At 38.6% G+C, this 20,305-nt stretch overlaps 1 protein-coding gene across 9 annotated transcripts in view; it reads right to left on the bottom strand.

Moving 5' to 3' along the window:
- Positions 1 to 537: 537 nt before the first annotated feature.
- Positions 538 to 20,305, bottom strand: part of arfgef1 (ADP-ribosylation factor guanine nucleotide-exchange factor 1 (brefeldin A-inhibited)) — a 62,511-nt gene continuing 42,743 nt past the window's right edge. For 5 of the 9 annotated variants that reach the window (XM_028434249.1, XM_028434248.1, XM_028434247.1 and 2 more), the window contains 26 exons: positions 19,414 to 19,615; positions 19,207 to 19,318; positions 16,931 to 17,136; positions 16,769 to 16,853; positions 16,523 to 16,688; positions 14,998 to 15,149; positions 14,792 to 14,920; positions 14,547 to 14,705; positions 14,308 to 14,452; positions 14,136 to 14,226; positions 13,947 to 13,987; positions 13,677 to 13,846; positions 12,147 to 12,298; positions 10,672 to 10,844; positions 10,395 to 10,555; positions 9,215 to 9,345; positions 8,984 to 9,113; positions 8,766 to 8,901; positions 8,516 to 8,654; positions 7,249 to 7,321; positions 7,029 to 7,173; positions 6,789 to 6,928; positions 5,831 to 6,002; positions 4,952 to 5,096; positions 2,837 to 2,954; positions 538 to 1,683 (listed from right to left, as the gene is read on the bottom strand). In XM_028434249.1, coding sequence (XP_028290050.1) covers positions 1,510 to 1,683; positions 2,837 to 2,954; positions 4,952 to 5,096; positions 5,831 to 6,002; positions 6,789 to 6,928; positions 7,029 to 7,173; positions 7,249 to 7,321; positions 8,516 to 8,654; positions 8,766 to 8,901; positions 8,984 to 9,113; positions 9,215 to 9,345; positions 10,395 to 10,555; positions 10,672 to 10,844; positions 12,147 to 12,298; positions 13,677 to 13,846; positions 13,947 to 13,987; positions 14,136 to 14,226; positions 14,308 to 14,452; positions 14,547 to 14,705; positions 14,792 to 14,920; positions 14,998 to 15,149; positions 16,523 to 16,688; positions 16,769 to 16,853; positions 16,931 to 17,136; positions 19,207 to 19,318; positions 19,414 to 19,615 — 3,647 coding nt within the window. In that variant the 3' untranslated portion in view covers positions 538 to 1,509. The remainder of the gene's footprint in view (positions 1,684 to 2,836; positions 2,955 to 4,951; positions 5,097 to 5,830; positions 6,003 to 6,788; positions 6,929 to 7,028; positions 7,174 to 7,248; positions 7,322 to 8,515; positions 8,655 to 8,765; positions 8,902 to 8,983; positions 9,114 to 9,214; positions 9,346 to 10,394; positions 10,556 to 10,671; positions 10,845 to 12,146; positions 12,299 to 13,676; positions 13,847 to 13,946; positions 13,988 to 14,135; positions 14,227 to 14,307; positions 14,453 to 14,546; positions 14,706 to 14,791; positions 14,921 to 14,997; positions 15,150 to 16,522; positions 16,689 to 16,768; positions 16,854 to 16,930; positions 17,137 to 19,206; positions 19,319 to 19,413; positions 19,616 to 20,305) is intronic. The other 4 variants (XM_028434251.1, XM_028434252.1, XM_028434244.1 and 1 more) reach the window with 1 other exon arrangement.

A 20,305-nucleotide genomic window follows, 5' to 3' on the forward strand; every position in this document is an offset into this window, starting at 1 on the left:
TGAGTTTGACACCCCTGTCCTATGAAAACTTGTCTTAAATCAGCTGTAGAATTCACAAAAAAAATATTATGCATCTAATTTTGTTTCTCAAATTTTGGTTACCTTGTTAGGCTTTCTTATCCATAAAAATATAATAGTTTCGGTGTTGGTGTCTAAGCATTTTTGTCAGTATATTGCTCGATTTAATTTTTTTTTTAAATGATAAAATGATCCTTAGAATTGACAGATAGACTTACATGAAACATATTTTAATAATTACTAATTATGCATGCGTAAGCCATAGAACTGTAACATGATTCCCCAGTTTTAATTAAATTATTAAATTGTAAACGAAAGATTTTATGCCAATTACTAAGCAAATTATCTGAACTAAATTACAATTCAATTACAATAATGGTCAGCAACATATCTTTTCCAATTATAATTGACCCCAACCCTGGTGCATATGCCAATGTAGTAATTGTATAATAAATATGTCTTGATTCTAGTTCAAATGTGTTCTCGTTGGAAGCGAATGACTCAGCATCTGAATTCATCTCAGTTGAAAAACTTTATTGACCTAGAACCTGATTAGAACGCCAGATGATGTATTTATACAGAGTTGCAGAAATCCTTTGCAACATAGAAAACTTTACATTGTAGAATCATATACATTTTGTTTTCTACATCCATCCATCAGCGGGAATGCATCCATTCATACTTAAAGCACAGCAAACGTTCGTCATCTTTTCTTTACATACAACTTCCCCAAAATAAGAAAAAAAAGAAAGAAAAAAGCTTTAAATATATCATTAACTTGAGTTTTTCTTTTTTCTTTTTTTTACACACAAAACTAAACTCACGTGAGAACAGACTTGCATCACTTTGCTCCTTTTTTCTTCCCGTTCCAGCAGCCTATAGTTAACTTAATCTTTGTTAAAATTCACAGCACATATAAAATGGAAACAATGTAACCCTTCACTTTTCCGCAGAGATGTTTAATTAGAAATCGTACTGAGGAGGACAGCCTGCAGGAGACGGGTGCAGCCAAATAAATTATCACAAAAGTAAAATCTCCAGTGCATTTAAAAAAAAAAAGAAAGAGAAATCGAGTGCAGCAAATCCAAAAAGAGCCAAAACAAACAAAAATAAATCAAATCTAGTGTTATAAGATTATATTACACAGCGGTAATGTCTGTACATCTAGCTTCATCCGAGAGGACAGAGTTTGACATGAGTCACAGTTCAGAGGTGTTCAGTCTTTTGCTTTGTGTTGTTGAATTCAGTAAAACCATGTTTTGTTTTTAATTATTATTATTAATATACAGTAAGAAGCACATGTTTTATTATGTATTCCTTCTGAGCAGATCTGAGATTTGATTAAATACCATTTCATCCATTGGACGCATTTGCTTCACCTGGTGCAACTATTACTTTTATGTTGGTGTGTGTGTGTTTCAATTGGAAAGCGTTAAGAGAGCAGTTTGGTGATGACAGCTGACTTATATTCAGTCTCTTAAATCCAACAGATCACTGCGTGTCCTCGGGGTCTGACGCCGGCTGAGGCTCGGGTAGCTGCGAGATGTGAAAGACGGTCCCGATGCGCAGGTAGAACTTCCTCAGGACAGCTCGGAGCTCCGGGATGAGGTCGAACTGCATGATCTCACAGAGAAGCGGGTAGTACCGGGACGCGTGGGCCTTAAACTGACAGAGGAAAGACAAATGGAGAATGACAGGGTTCCTACAGCTTCAGTCAAAAAAAAAAAAAAGCCACAGAAATTACATAGGGTTAAGGTACATTTTTTTTCCAGTGTCCAGTGCAACTGGCGGGGCCCAAAGTAAACACACAAAAATACACAAAATGACATAAATACACAAAAAACCCCAGACTAAAATAATCTAAATCATTAAAAAAACAAAAAAAAAAAAAACAAGATGACAACAAAAATAGCCAGAAATCTATGTAACCAAAAAAATACAAAAGAAAAATCTTCGTTGGACAGACTATTTTCGTTTAATTTACAATTCTCCATGTTGTAAAAAGTTGCTACAAACATGACGTGCATGATGCATCTGTACAGAGTCCCGCTGTAACCACGTCACTGTTTTGTAGTTGGTTCCGCTGTAGAGAGTGTGCGATGTTACGGTAAATTACATATTTAAAAAAAACAAATGTTACCATATATTTTGAAATGTGAGACTAATTACAATCGTAAAATCATACTTATTATATGTTAAAGTGTAAGACTTTTGAAACGTTGTTTCAGGACATTTTAATGACAAAGCCTTATTTTTAGATTCATGAATTTAATGCCTTTTTACGACTTTTTAAGGTTCAGCGAATGAGACGCACAAAACCACAGCAGGTTATAGAAAAGTAACACTGACATTACACTGTCATTATTAACTGTCATTAGCATCAATAAGATGTCATGAAGGCTGTCATTAAGTGTTGTTCGTTACCCTAACCAGTTGTTTCTCTTTGGGGGTACACAATGGCACTACAGGGCAGGGTTGGGGTCAATTTTATTTGTAATCGCGTAACTAATAATTACACCATAATTGTAATTATATTTGTAATTGTAATTTAAAAAATGTTTCCGACATAATTGTAATGGAGTTTAGATAATTGACATTGACAATTTTTATAGAATTTTCATGCCAATTACAATTATAACAGTCCACCCCTGGCCACAGGTATAGTAATAAACACACATTACAAATGATGACTGTACGCAATGATTACAACTAAAGTTTCTTTATCTTTGGGCTATGATGCAAACATCTGTCTGAACTTAATGCTGTGTAATGAACACAGACTTCATGGTGCTAACACACTAATATCTTAGTCGCTTACCCGCTCATCGCTGATCTTTAGCACCTTGGTGAGGAATAACAGCAGCAGGTTTGTCCAGGCCTCCCTGTGGCTTTCTGACGTCAGAGCCAAGAAGTACACAACAGCCTCACTGCACACACTACACACACACACACACACGTACACACACAGGAGAGACCAACACTTTAAATCATTTCGCTATAACACAGTTACCTTTTTCTCACATACACCGTGATAATTTCCTTCTTTCTACCATCCTCACACCAAGGGCTGGGGTCAATTCTAATTCTAATTGTGTAATTGATAATTAATTACAATTATGATGTAATTTGATTTTGTCTCGGCAGTCTTCAGAAAAACAAAAAGAGAAAAAACACTATCAAAATAATCAGGAGAAAGGGTTGAAGCAAAAGCTTATACACACTTACAAAAAATAAAACAAGACTTTATAGATAAGCTAATGTTACCCATTCAATATATATTCTACACAGTTATATATATATATACAGTTTAATACATACACATGCATGTACATTATATGAATAATATGCTATTTAATATTTACTACACAAATTTCATCAATTAATTTTTAAATATAAAATATAGTGTGGCAATATTTAAATTATTAATATTTCCTAATATAATATATATCTTATGTTTATTAAGTATTAATACATTTTATACCAATATATATATTATATATTAATGCTGTCCAAAGTAAAATTGTTGCTCTTCTTCCTGATACTAACAATATATGATTTAAAAAGCTTTTTAAACTGGTTTATGTTGCTGCTTTGTTTTATTTAATCCATAATTGAACCCCTGCTATTGTTATACACATGATTGCAATTGTAAAAAAAAAATCTGTTTCTGTTTTATTTATAATTGAATTTTAATTGAGTTCAGATAATTGATTTTACAATTGTAATTTTCATGGAAATTCTAGAAAAACTGACACATGCAGCATGCTCTAGGTTCCCAAAGTGGGGTACGCAAATTGTTATGGGGGTACGTGAATAAAACTTAAAAACTCTGACAACATTGGAAACTAGACTATAGAGTTAATGCTGTGTTAATGCTAATGCCAATGTTGGGTTAAAACTAAGGCAAGGTTAATGCTAATGCTAGGTTCATGTTAATTCTGTTATTAGACTAATAATAATGCTAGGTTAAAGTTAATACTAGGTCAATATTAGAGCTATGCTAATGTTAATGATGATGCTAGGTTAATGCTATTTCCAGGTTATTGCTATTGCTATGCTAATACTTGGTTAATGCTATTGCTAGGCTAATGATAATGCTAGGTTAAAGCTTATACCAGGTCAATATTAATGCTATGCTAATTTTAATGATGATGCTAGGTTAATGCTATTGCTAGCTAATGTGACGTGGGCCAGCTGCTTCATCCTCACTTGTGTTTTCTTAAGGAAATGCTAATATTCTAGTTATTATTATTATTATAGTATTCCTCAACAGGATAGGTAAATTTCACTCTAGGGCTACATTGTATACAACATTACATTATTATGTTTTTTAGGTGTGCAGGAGTAAGGGTACATAGCTTCAGGTTAAATCAATGAAAATACTAATATTTTCATTGATTAGGAAGCCTAACAAGGTAATCAAGAGATGAAAAACAAATTGGATGATGGATAATATTTTTAGTGCATTTTACATCTGATTTAAAACATGAGTCAAAACTGACCCGTTATCATAAGAGATGCTAACAGAAAGCTAACAAGGTTACATTTTATGTGCTTTTTTTTTTATTATTAAAGGCTCAGTAATTGTGATTAATTGAATTGGAACTTTATTAATTGAGAATGTAATTGACTTTCAGGGGAAAAATAATAATTGGTTGTAATTGGAAAGAAAATGCCAGTCGCGTAATCATAATTAAGTTGTAATTGAACATGGATAAATTAAGACTTAATTGTAATTGAAAAATGTGATTGACCCCAACCCTGCCTCACACATCACCAGCACTGTTTGATCTAAATGTAAAGTTGACAAAGATTCTGTTTGAATGTGACAGTAAACAGATTGACTTTATTAAGTAGCTGACACAGACTGAGTGGGAATGTGAAGCATCAGCCACAGATAATATTTATTTATGTACATAATGGTGGTTCTTACTTGAGCAGCCGTCTCTGGACTTCCTCCCAGGCATCTCGTCGGTGCTCGTCCGTGTACATACGGAACAGGATCCTCAGGCCACAGGCCAGACTGCTGGTCTCCTGCTTCAACAGGTTGGGCTTCGACTTCCCTTTGAAACCTTTGACTCGCACACAAACCAAACAAACACTCAGTTATGACCAGAGGTGAAAGTAATGAATTACAAATACTCATGTTACTGTAATTGAGTTGCTTTAATGGCTACTAAATCAGTTAAATTACTTGTACATTTTAAAAGAATTAATTTGTTACATTTCTACACCCAATCGTTACTGAGTAAATTCATATTTTTTTGTTTTAAAATGAGCAACGGACATTGTGAAACTACTAAAAAATAAAATGACCAGACGACAAATAAAAGTATCACATCATAGGCGACCAATCAGATCAAACGTAATGTACAGTGCCAAAACAGCGTTGAATGCTGGTTATTTTCTCAGTTTTATTTTATAAATAAATGTAGCTATACTTAGAGCCTGATAATTGTTTTTAATTTAAATAATTTGTGTTATATTATTCATAAAACAATTGTACATTTTTTTACCTTTTTATTAATACATAAATAAATGAAGTTCCAATTGTGCAACATTTTCTCTCTTCCTTTTTAAGTTTGTACATGAGATGTTTACTGTATGGAAGGGAACCGTAGTGAGATTTATTAGCAAAAATAAACGAGGGGTGTGAAAGTAACTAGTGACATTTACTCTGAGTACTTTTTAAGTAGGATATATCCGTATTCTTATAGACCTCTGGTTATGCCTTCATCAGGTCAGCCTTATGGTTGCCTAGGCGACAGACATGACGACAACGCATCAGCTGCTGTGTTGTTTCTTCTCCTACCTGCTTTCCACAGTAAGGTCCTCTGCTCGTGGCTGGAGTTGAAAGCTTTGGCGAAGCGATGTGACTCCAGCAGACAGTCCAGAAGCTTGAAGAGCTGCTCTGAGGTCAGGTAGCGATACATTCCCTGGTCGGGGGTCTCCACTGGGACGCCTGCAGCGCACACAGCGTCCCGCTTCAAACAGAAGAGAGCACAAGGTAAGACACAAATAAACAACAGATAAACAACAATTTCGGTTCCTTGAATGCCTTGATTACAAAAAATTATCAATGAATTTTCTTTGCTTCAAAGCCTTGTTCATGTAAAAAAAAAAAAACAAAAAAAAAAACAGACATTTTATTTACATTTTTTTATTGTATTTATTTTAAGCATACCTACATTTTTTTTGTAAATATGCATGTTTTTCTTTTGGAAAAGGAAACAAATTGTCTGGTATTATTACGTGATCAATCGTTTTTACTGCTTTTAAAATTTAGCTTTAGTTAGGGCTGGGCGATATGAACCAAAACTCATATCGCAATATTTTTTCTCATATGATCGTGATCATTTTAATTAAAAAAAAAAAAGTCAGACCAGAAAGACAATTCTGGGTTAAATTTGCAGATGAAAAATGCCACACAAACACATTTAGTACGTGTGAATGAGTTCTGTAGTGTGGCTTGTGTGAGGGAAGGTCTGGGTTAGAACACACTCAGTAATACATCAAACTGTGCTTTTTATGCCTTTGTGAGAAGTATCAAAAGCACATACTCCTAAAACAAGTCTTTTGATACAAAAAAATGATATAAATCAAATGTATATCTTGGATCTCAAAATATCACCCAGCTCTAGCTTTAATTAAGCAATTTCCTACGATTATTCGACAGAATGATCTTTAGAATACTCGATTACCACAATAATCGATATCTGCAGCCCTAAAAACAATAATATATGTTTATCATTAAACTGCAGTGTTTGTACCTGAGCTGCTGCAAAGTTCTCAGCATCCTCCTTCTTACTGGTGGCAGGAAAAAACACGATGTTATCGATGGTCTGGATCAGCTCCAGCTGCACAATGCACTTTATGAGCAGAGCAGAGAACAGGCGCTGCTCTTGGATCTCTGTGGAACGCACGGATACGGAACGCACGGATACATGTTCAGTGAAATAAACGCTAACATCTGCACAGCAGCTGCTCTTTGAGCTCAAAGACACACTCACTATTAGGGGTCCTGATCCCGGAGGCGTCCTCCAGAACGCCTGAAAGTGCACTGTGTTGACTCTGCCGTCGGCTGTCTGAACTGCCCATGGAGTGGTGGTCCTCTGAGCGAGACTGACGGTCCACTGACTTCTGGGATATTGAGTCCTTCAGAGCATAGCAGACAAACTTAATGTGCAAAAAAACCAACCCAAACACCAAGTAAAATGAGATCTTCCTCACCAGCTGTTTGTCTGATAGGATCTGTACAGCCATGTGTTCCCCCTCTGCTCCTGCTGGCCTCCAAGTTAACAGCCTTAAAAACAATTTAGCACAAACTCAATCAAACTACCACCAGTCGCAGATCCACAAACACTAAAGGTGGGCTCTTACTTTACAAATGTTGTTTATAAAAACAGGAGGTATGGTTAGAGTTTATGACTTTTTGTCAAGACTACAAGTTGCACCCAACTATAAGTCGCATTAGTCAAAAACATGTGTCATGAAGTCGGAAAAAAACATCAACAAATCCATATATATTAGGGGTGTAATTAAAAAAAACTGATTCAGAGATATAGCGCGATATTTAATTAGGTGATTATCATATCGATCCAAAAAACGTCAAAATCGATTGTTTGAATCATGTTCATGTAAAACATTTAATTGAACCAACATATGCATCACATAGTATATGATATTACTTGAATTACAGTTATTTAGCTTTTACATGAAATAAATTGTATTTCATACTATTTTGTACTTGTAAAAGGGAAATTTGTAATATATATTGTATTGGGATATATCGGTTATATTGTATCGTGACATGCAAATCAGTATTGGTATCGTCAGATGCGTGTCAATGCACAACCCTAATGTATAAATCCCACTGGACTACTGTATATGTCGCATTTATTAAGGCCAATAATTGTCATTTAATCTGGGAAAGCTTTTATTTTAGTCAGTCCCTCACAGGTTTCTCACTCACTCCAAACTTTCCTCCTGCTGCTCCGTGAACATTTTTGCTGCATATTTTACTCCCTTTTAAGTTAATGTTTCAGTTTAACATTTCTGTGGTGGGGGGGCAGCTTAATGTTGTCACAAGCCTAGAGCGCCCTCTCGTGGTTGTAGAAGGTAATGTTTACTCCTTGGTTCACGTCAGTATGAATTAACATTTTAAAACACGTTCAATTAGATATTTTTATATATAAGTCGCACGACCAGCCAAACTATGAACAAATATTTAGATTCAGAAAACGTTAATGTGAGCATAAACAAGAAATAATTAAGAGAAACCGGACAAGACAATATTTACTAAATAAATATGCATATAAATATAAAATAAACATAAGTTTACATTAAAAAACAATAATAGAAGAAGTACTGCTCAGTTTGCTGACCAGTCGACCACACAAGCGGCGGCTGGAACCAGATGTCACATGTCTGCAGGACTTAAAGGCTTTAAAAACCCTGATTTGTTGTTTGATTTTGTAGAGAAGCAGGAGCTGCTTACGCATGTGGGATGGTGGTTTTGAAAATATCCAGCATGCAGTTGCACGTCTTGTCCCACGTCTCAGGAGAGAACTTCTCCCCGTTCAGGATGACCACGTTCTCCAGACAGTTGGTGCCTGAGCGAGCGAGCTGCTCATTATCTGTGGTCACGCAGAGTTAAAGGAAGGAAAGGGTTGTAAAACATCCACTGTTCACTCAATCTGAGCCCACAAAGAAACCGTGTCAGTAGGAGAGTCGTGTTTAATCCTCACCTTGTTGCACACACCAGTAGAGCTGAGCGAGGATGTCGTCCAGCAGCACTTCATTCAGCGACTCAAAGTATTGCGTGAAGACGTCACAGATGGCGTAAAGTGCGTGGTTGCAGGTAGTGGTCATCCATTCTGCTTTCTGGAAGTACAGCACACACTCAGTGGAAATATTTCCACGGACATGGCAAAACCTCTCACACGAGTTTCCTCCCTACGCTTACCTCAGTCTGCTGCTCAGGGAGCTTCATGTTGTCAAAGATCCTGAAGACGATCCTGAACAGGTCCTGCCACCAGTGTTTCTCAAAGGTGTGACCGTAAGTCTTCATCACTTCAAACATCACCGTCAGCCCCCTTTGGAAAACAAACAAACACATGCACTGTTATTTTTATCCTACAAACACTGATATGATTTATTGAAATGATCTAAACTGGGCTATTCTCCACAGCCTCACCTGGTCCTCACATCCAGCTTACACCTGTTAATGATGCAGGAGAGCTCAAAGAGGATAGGGAACCATCCCCGTACCCACACTCTGTCCTCAGGCGCCACGTTCATGTCGTCACTGGTGTAGTCTTTAAAGGCCTATTTGAGAAACGACACGTTCATCTCAGAGCAACCACTGCTCCGCTCTTCCACACTCTGGCCCTTATTTATAAACCTTGCCTGAAAACGGGCGCAAATCTGAGTGCACATTTGGTCGTACGACAGGACCAACGTGTGATTCATGAAACATTCGTATATGACCAATCCCAGCGAACAATTGAGTGGGTGTTGGTGAATCCGATCGTCATTAACATGTTACGCTCTCCTGTTTTCGGAGGCCCCACCCACTGAGGTCAAACAAGAAAAGAAGCTTTACAAGATGAAAATCGGAATCCTCACACCTTAGGTGGAGCAAAACAAAGATTTGCTTTTTGCCAGTATGAAAAAGTACATTTGATTACTCTGTAGAAGAAGATCAGCTGCTGAGCAGGTGATGTCTGCCCCCCTGAGTGCACTTAGAACAACTTCACAATGATGTTTATATCGACCTTAGTCCACATACTTTATCACATTAAAAGAAATGAATGATCAAAACGGTTAAAAATAGCCTTAAAAATAATTGTTCTCCCTTATCTGTGTTTATTATGCCTTCAGCCAATTTCAAATATAATTCATCACATTATTGATTACTGCTGTGCATTTGAAAAATTCAAGGTGTCATTTACATTTGAAAGCATGAATGAGACCCCAGTGATGTGATGTGCAGCAGCAGAGTTTATTAGCAGGGTTATACGGTATTCCGTGAAAGGAAAACCAAAAAAGTGGTATCAGTAATTAAAAAAAAAAAATGTTTAATTTGTTTTAATAATACATTTAGATCTGTTGTGAATGTGTGTCGGCTTATGCTTCAATGGCAGCTGAGGCTTGTTTAATACTTTATTTTCAGTCTCAGTCAGATTTGGCTGTGTGAGGTCTGATGTGAGGTCTGATCGTAGCGTACGCTCACGTCAGAATTGATAAATACCGAAGCTTGCGCGAATATCGGCGAAAGCACGTCGTACACTCAGATCTGAACGTACGGACGGTTGATAAATGAGGGCCTTCGAGTGTAAAATAGTTATTTTAAATTGAAAAGGTGAGACACGTACCTGTGGCCTCTCTGAGACGTATTTGGCGCAGTGTCGGATAAGGCGGATGGCTTCCATGCTGGTGTCGGGGAACGAGGCGTTACAGGCAAACTCGGACAGACACTTGACGGCGTCCTGGAAGGAGTCGATCGTAGCTGCAAAGTGTTTCTCAAATACATTCGCTGGAAGGGAGGAAATGAAAACATTACATCACCGGTGCTTCAGCTGTGTGTGTGTGTATGTGTGTGTGTGCGTGCGTGTGTGCGTGCGTGCGTGCGTGTGTGTGTGAGAGACTCACTGACGATGTGACCGGTGGTCTGAAAGGCCAACTCTACGATGCTCTCGTCCTGGTCGGATGCTGCGAGGTGGAAGACGGAGAAGATGTTCTTCCATCCTGATCGGATGTTGGCTGCCTGCGAGTTCACCATCTGGGCTATGCAACGCACCACCATATCTCTGATCGTTGGGGACCTGTTGACACAAACGGATAAAGAAAACAGTAGAAAAAGACACGTGATGAAAGTAATGGATTACAAGTACTCACGCTATTGTAATTGAGTTGCTTTTATGGGTACTTGCACTCTTTTGACTATATTCTAAACCAGTAATTTTACCTGTACTTAAGTATGTTTTAAAAGACGTAAAGTAATTGGTTTCTACACCCAACCATTACTGAGTAAATTATTAATTTTTTGTGTAACTACAAAACATGAAATGACCAAACAACAATCAAATGCATCACATCATAGTCAACAAACCAGATTAAACGTAATGCATGGCGCCATAACAGCATTAAATAGAGGTTATTTCAGCCTGACAATTTATTGTTATTTTTAATTGAATTAATTGGTGTTATTTTATTTATTATTATTAATAATAATAATAATATTACATTTTAACAAACCTTTTATTTTATACATCTCTTAAGTTTATACATGAGATAAATGTGGGGGGTGAAAGTAACTGGTAACTTACTATTTAATTGAGCTACTTTTTACTTGTACTTGAGTATTTTATGCATGACTTACTTGTACTCGAGTACTTCTACTTGAGTAGGATTTATCAGTACTCTGCGTGTGAGGAACTCAAACACTTCAAAGATGAAAACTCATTTCACTATTGATGTCAATGAAATCTCCTGATATCCTTCGTACTGCTGTTGCCATAGCGACGAGCACACCTTATCACTGAGTAGTTATGAATGAACAGAGAGCTTAGCCGACCCTTGGTATTACTAACACAGCAGCAGCAGGAGTGTGTCTAACCAGTCTGTGGTTGGATTCAATAATAATAATGCATTAGATATTAAAAAACACTTTTTCATAGACACTCAAAGCACTTTGTACTTTTTATACTTTTACTGATTACACATGGCTCCACAAGGCGCTGCAGGAAAACGCTCACACAGTCACACAGTGTGTTTATATGAATAAGTGTCTTTTTTAGACGACTGAACTTCAATCGCTCTCTGACTGATTTGGAGAGAACAAGGAAATCAGGCATTTTCATGCAATAGTAATGAAAACAGACAGAAATGGGTCGACTGAAAATCACAGCTTCTGCTTTCAGAGTGAAAACAATATGTTGAAGAAGAAAATGAGGAGACGCTCAGACAGACCAGCGACTGATTCCACTCTGAGACACGGCCCAGAATACGCAAGCGTTCACGATAATAACCTCGTTTTGCTTTCCCCCCCTCGAGGAGCAGCTTTACACAGGAAGCAGACATCAGTGCACGTACTCGCCACATGCACAGTTGGTTTGTCTCTTTACCTGTTCTTCTTCATGATGTGCTCAAACGGCCTCAGGAAGTCCTTCTGGAATCGAAAGTTTGCCAATTCACCCTTTTCCAAGAACTTCATAGAGAGTTGACGGAGCGAGTCCACGGCGAAGATCGCCACGTCTTCATTGGTATTACAGCCGACCTACGCAAAAAAAACAACGCAACCAATGATGATCAAATGACATACACAGCCAGGCAATGTTTCCTTGATGCTCAGCAGAGTTTCAGTGTCAGTAGCTGTGTTTCCATTACAGTTTTTCGCAAATTAAAAGCGGTAAACATTATCAATTATGTTACTAATTTTTGCATTGTTGTACATGTTGCACACATTGTGGTTGGCGTGAATCTCGAGACAGTCAATATTTTTAATTCCACTTTTTCTTTTCTCATAACACTCTGCATTCCTTTGCTGTTTTCTGTCTAATGCGGCAGTAATAATATTTAAGTTTAATGCTAACTGGGGGTTTCCACTGGATACGTCTCCGCTGCGCCACGGCACCGATCCGGTTTCACTCCGCTGTCCGCCGTCCGGTAATCCCCACCGGTTGCGTTTTGAGTGAACCATGGTGCCCTCCGGTTGGACGACTGTGACGTCACGAGACAGAGCAGTTCTCACGATATTTAAATAATCGGGCGAGAACGCAGTTAAAGGTATGTGTTATAAATGCAACAATAAACCAATAAACAGGTCAGTGTTCCTAACGAAGGAGTACAAGAAGGTTGGACTCTCTGGATTTGTCATAGCCACATTTTTTTAGCAACAGAGAAGAGATAAAACTGCACCAGTAAAACATGAACTGAATCAAAGTTGCTGCAGTTACAGTATGAGAGGAATCAATAGAGTGGATGTGATTTTGTTTTTACCCATTATGACGTTTTGGTGATGTAGTTCCTTGAAATATAATGTAAAGTGTTTTATTTTAAAAAGTAACCCGATAATTTATTGCAGAATATGTGCTTAATTTCCTGTTTAGCTTAATTTGCTCTGTGCTGATTGATGCATCATGCTCCAGTGTCCGCCAGAAATAGAAGCCCTGCGTATATCTGGTGGAGGGCACCAGACTACCGCAGCTGGGAAGGAGCTGACATAGAGCGCAGCGGACCCAGTGGAAATTAACACACAGACCAAAGTGGAAATCTATCAGCGATGGTGACGTAACACAGCGGAGCCGCATCCAGTGGAAACTGAGGGTAAGAAATGTCCCGGTCTCCTCTTCTGTCTACACGTACCGCACCATGTTTTCTTGGAGAGTAGTGATCATGTGACTGTAACTGTGGAAAAAGTGTTTCCATTGTGCTTTTGTGATACATTTCAATATCGAAACGTCTGAAAAACCTCCTCACAAAAGCGTAAGTACATTTTATCAATATTTGAGCGTTTTTACTAAATTCAGCTGTTTCCATTACCAGTTTTTATTGTGCTATTTACATTTTGCGCATTTCCAAGGGTAATGGAAACACAGCTACTGTCACTTCTGATGGAAGGTCCCAGTAAAGGTTGAGGATGTTTGTTCACCGACCTTGTTAAAGTGATCCCCGATGACCTCCCAGATCCTGGACCACTGCAGCCTGATGCGGCCCATGTTATAGTAGGAGATCTCCACTATCTTCTGCAGGCTGAACATGCGCGGGTGTGTTGGCGAGGCCAGCTCATCCATGGACACGGCACACAGCCAGCGCACAAAATCAACTAAGAAAAAGATGAAAGAAGACAACAAACAAGGGAATATCTGTAATGCACCTTCATCAAAAACCAGCTACAGTGCAGCACTTCAGAGTCTTGGACTCACCTATTGCATTTCCATCTAGTCTGGTAGATCCTGTAAATATTCTGGAATAGAAAAAGCAATTTCATTATGATTATGACAGCAACAGATTTTTAAAAATATAATTACGCCATAATTTAAATTAATGATCAATTACGCAATTACAATTTTAATTGACACCAACCCTGGTAAAATGTGAATTAAACTTGCTACCTGTCTACAGCCACCACAACACTCTGAGAGCTGGTCTCCCCGATGGACTCCTGAATGCTGGCGATCTGCTTCCGGTCCACCGTTCCTCCCGCTACAACGCAAAGCACAGGAAACGACGCGTTAAACACTGGTTGACATTCTATGAGTGATGCAGATATGGATGTTTTCTGACCTAGACCAAGGTACTCATCGCTGTTTTGCTCCTTCGTACTCGCAATGAAGCCTTCTTTGCCCCGTACCGTCCCTGAGATGTAGCGCGCCTTCACTCCTGTGCCAATCAGCTGAGCCAGCTCCAGCTGACTGATGCACTTCATGATCTAAAGAGAAGCAGAAACAGAGACACAGAACAGGGACAGTCAGAATGCAAAGCCAATGTAAAGCCTGTAAAGTGAAGCTGGTTTGTGTGCGGACCTCATGCCAGGAGTTGCCCAGATAGTTGCCGTCAGTGTGGGCCACAGTGATGAGGGTCTTGATGGTGTCGATGTTCTTCTGTTTCATCTCTGAGATGCCAGAGCTTGCAGTCAGCAGGGTGAATCTGGCCAGTGCCTGAACATACGCGTCCCTCTCCAGCTGTTTGATGCACAGAACAGAAAGCGGTCAAATAGAACCAAGATTGTACAAAACCCAACCCAAACATCATTCTGACCCTGTGGTACCTGAATACAGAAGATGCATGCTATCCTGATAGCACAACGAATTCCCTCCAGACAGAGCGACGCCACCTCTGTGTCGTCACAGTCCTGGAGGCCCACGCTGAACGCTGCCAGGAAGGGTGTCCATGCCAGCTGGGAAACGACAAAGAGAACAATGATGCATCCAATTGTCCAGTGTGTGTGTGTGTGTCTGGGTGTGTGTAAAAAACCTTGAACATGGGTCGGACATGCTCCAGATGTGTGGCGCTGGTGAAAGGTGCCTGGACGTGGCTTACGGCCTCCATCAGAGCTTTGGCCGTCTTGGCCATCTGCTCCATCTCCACGTTGTACAGCAGGCGGCGCTGTTTCTCACTGGCAACGCCTGAGTGAAGACCAGGAGGATTATTTGCACATTCTGTTTCTCATATATACATATTTGTGACACCAATATTATATGTTATCGGTGTAACTTCAAGAACCATAAACCATATACACATACACTCCAACATAGCCAACGATTCATTTCACATTAAGGGTTGGCTAGGGTGACCAGATTTTTAAAACTCAAAACTGGAACAGTAATTTAACCATAGAAGATGACAGATTTTCAAGAGAAACTATTTGCATATGGTTTTATTTCTTTTTTCTTCCTTTAGGATGAAATGTATTATTGCAACGGCTGAACCAAATTTAAAGTGGCCAACAGTAAAAACATTTTAAGTTAACATAAAATTATTTTGATTAATCAAAATAATAAACTTTTATTTTTTTAGCAAGTTGAAGGAGAAAGCATGAGAGGAAGCGAACCATTGACCAATCAGCAGTGAGTTGTTAACACATGGAAGACTTTTGAGCTTTTTAATTGGTTTACATTGCAAGTGCTACTATGGCAACTGTTATGATTGACAGCTTTCAGCGAAATGTGCTGCTGCTTTCAGGGTCTTTTCTGTCAGCAGCAACAAACATTAATTTCTTAACTCACTCACTGCCATTGATGTAAAATTACATCAGTTGTGTTTTTCGACGGGGGTTGCTAAGAGACAGTGTGACGGAGTTCACTCATGAATAGCAGGCTTGTACTATGATGTAGTGACCAACTGGACTATTGAGTGTCGCGATCAACAAATCGAGGCAAGCAGTGACACTCTGGGAGGAGGAGGAAGTTGCGTGTGTGGGAACTGATGGGGGGAGAGACTTGTAGGAATGCCAAAATACAGTAAGAAAACCATTCAAATCTTTTCCAGATAACAAAATAATAATTTTGGTCTCAGTGTTGTTTTATAGAAGAAAACCAATGTTGAGGTGTCCCCAAAGCAAAAAAAATTGCCTCAAAATCACTGACAAGTTTTTTTTCAGAAAAAGCCGTTTTTCTCAGCTTTTTGTCAGAAACTGGCGATTTGTGTGAAACTTGCCTCTATTCAACTGCTGATTACGAAAGAACATTTTCTGATGAAAGTAGAGAGCCTAATCTTTCAGATTTCATATTATCATAGTACAAAATATTCTGTGGGTCTTTAAAAATAAGTCAAAATGCTCTAAAACGGCTGGCAGTGAGGGGGGTAGCCATTTTGAAAATGGCTGGCAGTGAATGAGTTAATAAACTGAAAAACCAGGACAAATCAATGGTTTGGAGGATACACGGGACGTAATTCTGAAAACCGGGACTGTCCCGGGTAAATCGGGACGTCTGGTCCCTCTAAGGCAGGTTAAATTAAATGTTAATAACCTCAGATATTTTAAACCTTTCTGACTTACTCTGCTTGTTGGATTTCATGGTGAGCTCCTTCGTCTCCTTCATTGCAATCTTCTTCCCTGCGATCTCGTCGTAAATGGCAGAGAGATACTCCTCGGGCAGGTCTTTACTGTCGTTGATGCCTCGGTTCATCTTAATGTATTGCTCTTTAGTCATTTTATTCTTTACCTATGCAGATATAAGAAGGTCAACATGAGCAGCAACAGTTGTTGAAGAAAGCAACTACTGCCTGGAAAGTGAGCGCCTACCTGTGGACTATGGAGGTCTGTGGTCAACATAATGATGGAGTAGGCGAGGACGTACGCAGTGTCCGCACTGGCAAACAGGGTTTGCCTGGAAAAAAGAATCCTCTTTTTATTTTTACTTTCTTACTGGCTACTGAGTGACTGAAACAGTCAAACTCTCCTCACCCCTGGTTACACTCCAGATATCTGGCAGCAAACTTCTCCATGAGCCGATCGATCTTCTGGGCTTCACCGGGGAGACGAAAGCCCTCCAGGAACATCCTGAGGGCAGAGACAAAGTCCTTGCCCTGGAAGTCCATTTGATCCACGTAGGCGTACATCACCTCTTTGTTGAAGCGGTCGTTATCGCCCAGGAACTCTCCTACTTGAGTCTGAGGCGGCACAAAGAACAGTCATTCCGAACCATCCTCTTCTCTTAGCATCTCTAATAATTATCTAATTTCTTTCCTATTTTCTAATCAATGAAAATATAGCATTTTTTTAACACCAGACTGGCTTAACTGATTACACAAAACAATACGCACATAAATATAACATCATATTTTACTCTCACCTTAAAACAGTCAACTCCATTTTCCTACCCTTGACTCCCTCCTCCCTGTTCCCTTCCCCCTCACCTAGATGTAACGCTGCCCTCTCTTTTTATATCCTCCCTTTAATAAAGTTTGTTTCTCACCCTTCCTTAGGGAGGGCTGGTGATGGTCATGATTATGCAATAAAATAAATAAATTTATATAGTTTTAATATTTTTGGTGTGGGCATCTGAGCCTTTTTTGTGTCAGATACACCTTGATTTAAAAAAAAAAAAAAAAGGTAAAATGTGGGAAAGCTTAATATGAAACATATTTTAATAATTGTTAAATTATAATTGACAATTTTTATAGAATTTTCATGGCAATTACATTTACAAAGTCAATTATCTAAACTCAATTACAATTTAATTATGATAACGACAGCAAACAGATTTTTAAAATTACAATTATAATTGACCCCAACCCTGGTCCGAGTTGGACAAAAACACTCAATAACTGAAAACCTGCTGCCTTTTAATGCCCGACAGGCCTGGCTACTCATCAACACTCCAGCTTATGTGCACCGTTCCTCTTTTTCTTTAACAGCAGACCCCTCTGGCTAGTGCAGGTTGCACAAATTACTATTGTACATCCATCCACCCACCTGTTCTACCTCCCACTACAGCCCACAGCACCTCTGTCTAACCAGATGTTGTGAACACTTTCCAGAGCCGCTTGTTGCTGTACACGAACGCCCTTGAGGCGCCAAATGAAAGCAGATTATTAGTCACTACTTCACACAGCTTGAAGGACTGGAGGGTGAGTGTTTGACTGAAACAACTCTAACAAACCACTCTTACACACATTTTCTACAGACTGTAGAGAAAAAAAACACACACATACTCAGGAGGAACACACAAACCTAACTATAAAACCCTTAATGCTGGATGGAATCAACCCTACAGTCTTTGTAGTGAAAGATTAAAGCACCAGAGTGGACATCTCTCTGTCATTTAGGAACACAAGCCCCGTCTTTTCTAGAAACATCTTAATTAGTGAAGATGTAAGGCATCCGTAATATTGTTTTCCGCGTACTTTACTATTATTATTATAGAATAATATTTAGCCAGATAAATTGGCAAAATCTGACTAAATTTGAGGAACAACCAGGACACCCCAGCGTACAGAATAAAAAGGACACTCCTGCAATTGTTTTTGATTAATTAGAAAAGTTAAATTAAAACTCAATAGTTATTTTAAAAATATAATAAATAGTTAACACATGATTAATACAGTCTACATCATCCCCACAACATCCCCTGCTGTTTAATACAGTTTACTGTGTAAATAATACAGACTCTGAGGGGTTATAGTGACTCCGGGTGGGTTATACCGACTCCGAGGGGTTATGTCGACTCCATGAGGGTTAAGCTTATGTTTCCTTACTTGCATTTTCTTTGGGAAATGCAGTTTCTTGAGTTGCAGTTTGTGTAAATTCCTCATGTGCTACAATTTTTGTTATTGTGTTATATTTTGTTATTATTTGACTTTAAGATCACTGACAGACTGAAGTGATAAACCCTCAGTATTAAATCAAATACCAAATATATCGAGCAAACTGTCCCTAAACTATTCCTCATTTTTTTTCTCTTATTTCATCATTTTTCTCATTTGCATTAATTTTTTTCCTATATTGGTAGATTCCTTCGCTCCGGGCATTCTTCCTTTCTCACTTCATGAAGGAACCAAAGGAAATAAAACAGGAATAGTAAAGAAAACGAGGAAGGAATAAAGAAACTAAGGCAAAGAAACAGGAAAGTGAACAAATGGAGGAAAGGAAACTATAATGGTTGTTTTTTAATGTGTTACTAAAGAGGCAACATCCTGGACTTCTCATGTATTTTTTGCTTCTGTGTGTAATCCAGTTACCGAGTCGAGCCTCTCCTCCTGGTGCAGGAACTGAGCCAGATCCTCGGGGGTTGTTCCCAGCATGCCTTGCTCCTGAAGGTACTGGATCCCTCTCTTTGGCTTTTTGTTGAAACTGAACAAAATCCCAGATTCACAAACGTCAACGTGAGAAGATCCACAGTGTGTGAAGACACGACTAGTGTCTGAATGAGCTGCTGCTGAGCTTACAGGTCGATGCCTTGCTCTATGATTTCCTTCTGCTGTTTGAGGACCTCAAACTGCTCGGGGTTGTCGGTGCCGGACATCTGCGTGCTGTAGCTCCCGATGCCCGACGAGGCGGTGGAGTCCAGAGAGTTAATGCTCCCGTAGCGGTTTATGGTTTCTGGAGCTTTGGTCTCTGTGCTCTCCTGCTCTGATGGTTTCTCCTGACCTAATGAGAGAAAAAAATATACATATAGGAGAATTAAACTGAGTTTTATTGTACCTTGGGACTAAAATCACTTTAAGGTAAACCTGGAGGCCTAAAAAGAGGAGCAAAAACCTCAAAACACCCTCCAGTCTTTGGTTGGGTCTGAATTCAAACAGGGCTGGGCGATATGAACTAAAATTAATATTTCAAGATTTTTTCCAAAAATGGCGATATACGATATACATCTCGATAATTTTAATTGAAATAAAGTCTTACCAGAAAGACCATTAAGGGTTAAATTTGCTGATGCAAAATGTCTCACAGGCTAAAATTACATCACAGTGCTTTAAGATTGGTAATAAAAAATAAACTTGTGCGTGTATCACAAACATGGGAGACTAGCGGCCCCCAAAAGTAAATGCACAAAATGACAAAAAAAAAAAAAAAAGAATACACATACAATTACTACAAAAACAGAAATCAACAAAGAAATACATAAAAGAACATCAAAAATACTTAATAGGCCAACAAAATACACAACAGGAGAAAAAAAATGCACAATGGGACAACAAAATTCCAAAAGGAACATACATACACAAAATTACAGACAAAAGAACAACAAAAATAAATGACAACAAAATACACAAAAGGAGGAAAAAAATACACAATGGGACTGGGACATTTATTAACAAACGGCTGCACAACATTTGC

The sequence above is a fragment of the Gouania willdenowi genome, chromosome 20 (genome assembly GCF_900634775.1).
Source record: "Gouania willdenowi chromosome 20, fGouWil2.1, whole genome shotgun sequence".
Taxonomy (NCBI): Eukaryota; Metazoa; Chordata; class Actinopteri; order Blenniiformes; family Gobiesocidae; genus Gouania; species Gouania willdenowi.